Here is a 4,829-nt window from a genome sequence, read left to right on the forward strand (position 1 = left end):
TGCCTAAGGAGCAGAATGTAATTTAAATGGCCTCCTTAAGAAAAGCACCCCACCAAGGGGAAACATGGAAAGCACCCCACCAAGGGGAAACATGGGGCCTTCACCTGAGCTATTCGCTTTAACTGCAGCTGGTGCTGGGTGCAAGGGAGCTATGAGCTGGGCCTGGTAACTTTCCCTACCACTACCCAAAAGGGTGCCGTGATACTACAGGGGTGTCTCATACCAGGGCCGCCCAACTCCTCCACATCTCCTTCCCATCCAACTTTTGCATAGCCAGAGGACTCCAGCAGACAGTGAACAGGACTTGCAAGAGATGAGATGGCCAAGAAATGCAGGGTGCCTCTGGGTCTCTTGCCACCCTCAGCCCCAAACAAACAATACTTCTCAGTAGCTTATACTTTCTTTTCATATTTCAACTTTATTTCAAATACGAGGTCTTTTATCCAGAAGGGAGAGCAGTTGCATGAGGAGGCTGAAGTGAGGCACAATACGAGTGGGTCTGGGGCCCAGTGTACAGAGCTGCACTGTGAAGAGGGTGGGGAGGCTCGGGAAGGGTCTGATGAGAACGGTGGTTTGAGGGGGATTCAAATAGCAAACTTTCATTTCCTCTCCAGGTTAGCTATTCAACGGGTAGATTATTCAGTTGTTGTTTTGTTGTTGTTGTTTGTTTTAGCAACTTCACTGTTCTTCAGCGATATCACTGAAAGAAGTGCCAAGGCTGGGGACATACCAGTCCCTTTTGTTTCTCTTTCTGCCTGGACGGGGAAGGGAATGGAAACTAGAAGCAGAAAATGAAAATTTCTGACGTGTCCCTTGCCATGAAAAATCGTGGGTCTGACCCTGTGGAGAGAGGCCTGTTTCATAGCCTGGGAATGGGAGGTGGTCAGGAGGCCTGGGTTTAAGTCCCATCTGGAGTTGCACTAACAAATTCTCTGACCCTGCTGGGGTCCCTTCTCATCTCTGGACCTGTGTCCTCATCTCTAGAGGAGTCTGGACACAGTGATCTCTAAAGACAAGCCTTTTCAGGTCTCTGGATTCTATGACCTGTGCATTGCAAGGATCCAGAGGGGCTCCAGAGAAACACAGGAGTTAGAAGCAAGGGAATGTGGGATTAGATTGGCAAGTTGAGTTAGGGCTTATTGTGAAGAGAAATGATATATTCATAAAAGAAATAATGTATTCATAAAAGAAAACAAAGGAACAGGAAGAATACTTAGGAAGACATCTGAGGTCTGGATGAGAGGAAAGGGCAAGAGTGTTCCTGCTGTGTTGCTTCAAGGACCTGAGCCCCTGACCATGGTAATGGTTTCTCTTATGGCCCTTCCCAGTCCATGGCTAACAGGTTATACCCTAAATTGCCCCCATTCGTATAGTCATCAGGCTTTAGAGGAAAGTCCCCACCACAACGCCTAACACATGACAAATCTCTGAAGTTTCTGCCAAATTCCTAGTGTTTCCCATGTCAGATTAGACTAGCAGCTTACCCCCAGGCCCTGGGGCAGCTCTGTATGGGAAGAACCAGAAGACTCATGTCTTGGCTCTGTAAAGCTGAGAATAGGGGCATGGGTGAGCCAGGGTACTTCTTAGAGAAAAAGCTCAGGAACAATGAACTCTTCTTGGTTCCCTGCGCCCAACCATTTGCATTTATCTGCTTAGTAATACTCAGGTTCCCAGAGAGGGCCCAAGCACAGACCATCCAGCAATTGTCCTAGTCAGGGACCCTTCTAGTGGAAACTTTAGGGAATTGGCCTGCTCAGGGCTAGCTGGGGTAGTAGGAAGGGGCACAGCATACCAACAAGTGTGGAGGACTGGCTAGGGCCAGGAGAGAATCCCAATGTATGGCAAGGCTGGAGTTCAAATGGGTTCCCAAGTTCTCCAGCAGGCGCAGGCGCAGGCGCAGTGGTTCCTTGCTGATCCTGCAGAGCCGGGACACTGGCACAGGAGGCAGCAGCAAGCTCCTGGAAATAGCAGATGAAGCTTGGGACCCTTGGTGCTTTGCCTTCTCCAAGCCAGTTGGGGAGGCTGGGAGGATGGGAAGGCAGAGCACAATTAGAAACTATGGTCTTTTCCTAATAAGAGATGGTATGTGCCAAGGTTTTTTTTTTAATGGCAAGGTTTTAATTTTGTTTTTAAAGGATAATATTATGACATCATGGTTATGCACTGAGGCTCTGGAGATTTCCTGGGTTCACAGTCCTAGCTCGGCCATTTACTAGCTGTGTGACCTTGCACAAATTACCGAGCTTTTCTGAATTGCTTTCTCTCTAAAACAGGAATAACATTACTCAACTCATAGGGTCGTTTTGCAGATTATAAAGCATGCAAGACACCAGATTTTAGCAGCTACGTAAGTCAATGTGAGCTCTTGCGACTGCTGATACACATAACAGTAATGCATACACATTACGCAAGAGATGATCACACACTGAGCCTTGACCCACTCTCCCGCTCCATTATCCTCCCTTGGGCTCTTCATTGGTGACTAAAAAGTGTATTGCTGGTGGCTTTCAGTACACTTTCTCTCGTCACTCTGCTGGAACTTTGACCTGAGGGTGATCCACAAGATGCATGAAATTCTTTGTTTTTTCCACCAGGTGAAGATGATGCTTAAATGGGCATTTGTCTGAGGAATGACCCAGGGTTTCTCTCTTTCAGCCATTTTTCTTCAAAGGATTAAAGATTTGGAGAGGAGGGGCATGGTAATAAGCCCCATACTCTATTCTGAACGCATGTATGGGCACGTGTGCGTGTACCCTCGCTCACTAAGAGATAAAAGGGGAATCCAGAAAATTTTGAGAAATCAGTAACAGATAGAAACGGGTGTGGGGAGCTGGTTACCTGGGAGCTCCTTGTTCATCTGCAGCATCAGGAACTGCTTTTCCCTCTTCTCCCTTCTAGAAGACTGTCAAGAAGGAGCCTGAGGGAGGAAGGTGGATCAACCATGGTCTTGGAGAAAAGGAAGTAGGTTCTCCACTCCTTCATCTTCAACAAGGATGAAGAGGGAGGCAGATGGAAATAGAGAAAGTGAAGGTAAATACCATATATGCTAAAAGAAAAATGAAAGTGATGAGAAGGGGACAAGGAAAGAGAAAAGCAAAGAGCTTAGACATAGGGTGAGAGGAGAGGAAAAACAAACAACCAGCTGAGGTTAACCAGGAGAGACATAAGGCATAAATGTGAATGGGGAGAAGAGTCCAGCTTTCCCATTTCACTTGCTCAAGGTATGGAGCAGACTGCCATCTTCTGGTACCATTTAATTTTCAAGGTGCTCTGATTCTTGGTTTGAAATGTTTTCAGTTTCTTATACCTATAATCCTTTATACTCAAGAAAGTCCCCAACGTTGTTTCATTTTGGGGGCTCCCAAGCATCATTTTCCCCTAGAGAGGCACCTCCCCAAAGCTGTCTCACAGCACCCAGGCTGGAAGTCTGTTGGGTCAAGAGCAAAAGCAAGGGGCAGAGGATGAGCTGTGGTTTGAAAGAGGCCCTGGAATACCCTGAGGCTGCAGGCGGGTTGCTGCAGACTGGATGCTTTCTGGGCTCTGGAACATGTGTCAAAGACTGGAGAGCCATTCTCAGGCCCAACCACACGCTTGGGGTGCTGTGTGTTCTGAACTGTAAGCACTCCAAACGTAGGCTGGAGAATGTGGCTTCTAATCCACACTCTGCCCCTCACAGATCATAAAATGTCAGAGCAAGAAGGGGCCTAAGAGATCACCTAATCCAAATGCAGTTTCTCAAGGAGGAAACTCTGGCCCAGAGAGGTGAAACAACTTGCCCAAAGTTATCCAGCTAGTCAGTGACTTCCTTTTCTTTTGTGGCAGAAGGAATCCTGTGATTCACCTGTCTCTTGACAAATACAGTCCATAAAGTGCTTAGAGGTCATTAGAAGGCACCCAGAAAGGTAAGGCTGGCATTTTTCTGGAAGCCCCTGAGTGCACCAACACCTTAGGCACCGCATTATTTGGCTACAAGGACAAGCCCGGAGTTGGTTTTACTTTCATTTTCATCCCCAGGGCTGCCTGGAGGCTGGAGGAAGAAGCTCTGATGCTACCTGCCATCACTCCCCAGCCAGTCAGTGAAGACTGAAGCTAGGGGCTGGGGTGACAAGCGAATCCTGTCATAATGTCAGGGGCTGGGGAGCAATGGCCAAGTTCCTGGGACTTAAGCAAGGCAATTATGGGTGAGTTAAAGCTACGATGGGCAGGGCTGGGGAACCTGCGGTGGCTAAGGCCAGTAAGAAGAGAGAATAAGCCAGCAATCTAAATGATTTCAACTGTGGTGGGCTCCTAGTTCACACAAAATATGTCCTCGGTCCCAAAGAGTTACCCTCAACCTTTGACTGCCTAGGCCGGACGGACCTACTCACTTTCTCCCAATGCCCACTCACGGAAGAGAACGTCACTATAGTCCTTTTGCTTCTTTTCTAAACTTCCAGCACCCTTTCCGTCTCCCTCCTTCTATGACTTGGGTTTCTCCACTCACATCCACCCCAACCTCCCCAACTTTCGTTGATTCTACCCACACCCCACACCCCTTTGGTTTCCCCCATCCTCCTCGCCCTCCCGGGCTTCACTCTCTAGGGCAGCTCCCCGCCAATCTCGGTTTCTCCCATTCCTCCCCACCAAATCTTCGGGATCCCCCAGCCCCCCGGTGCCTTTGATTTTTTTCCGCCGTCGGCCGCAGGCGTCTCAGATAAAGTGGATCCAGCCCTGTAGCTCCGGGGCTCCACCACTGCCCGGGTGCTCGGGCCCACGTAGAGCATAGTCACGGCCGCCGTTGTTGTCCCAGAACTCGTGGCCGCTAACGCGGTAGCGCAAGGCGAAAAGCA

General features: G+C 48.8%; 1 protein-coding gene across 1 annotated transcript in view; it reads right to left on the reverse strand.

Moving 5' to 3' along the window:
- Nucleotides 1-402: 402 nt before the first annotated feature.
- Nucleotides 403-4,829, reverse strand: part of PPP1R3E (protein phosphatase 1 regulatory subunit 3E) — a 9,283-nt gene continuing 4,856 nt past the window's right edge. Inside the window, 2 exon segments of the mRNA XM_024753255.1 lie at nt 403-1,958; nt 2,839-4,829. The exon segment at nt 2,839-4,829 is cut by the window's right edge and continues 29 nt beyond it. Of these exon segments, the coding sequence (XP_024609023.1) occupies nt 4,690-4,829 (140 nt within the window). The 3' untranslated portion in view covers nt 403-1,958; nt 2,839-4,689.

The sequence above is a fragment of the Neophocaena asiaeorientalis genome, unplaced genomic scaffold (genome assembly GCF_003031525.2).
Source record: "Neophocaena asiaeorientalis asiaeorientalis breed wild unplaced genomic scaffold, Neophocaena_asiaeorientalis_V1.1 scaffold1186, whole genome shotgun sequence".
In the NCBI taxonomy this organism is placed as follows: domain Eukaryota; kingdom Metazoa; phylum Chordata; class Mammalia; order Artiodactyla; family Phocoenidae; genus Neophocaena; species Neophocaena asiaeorientalis.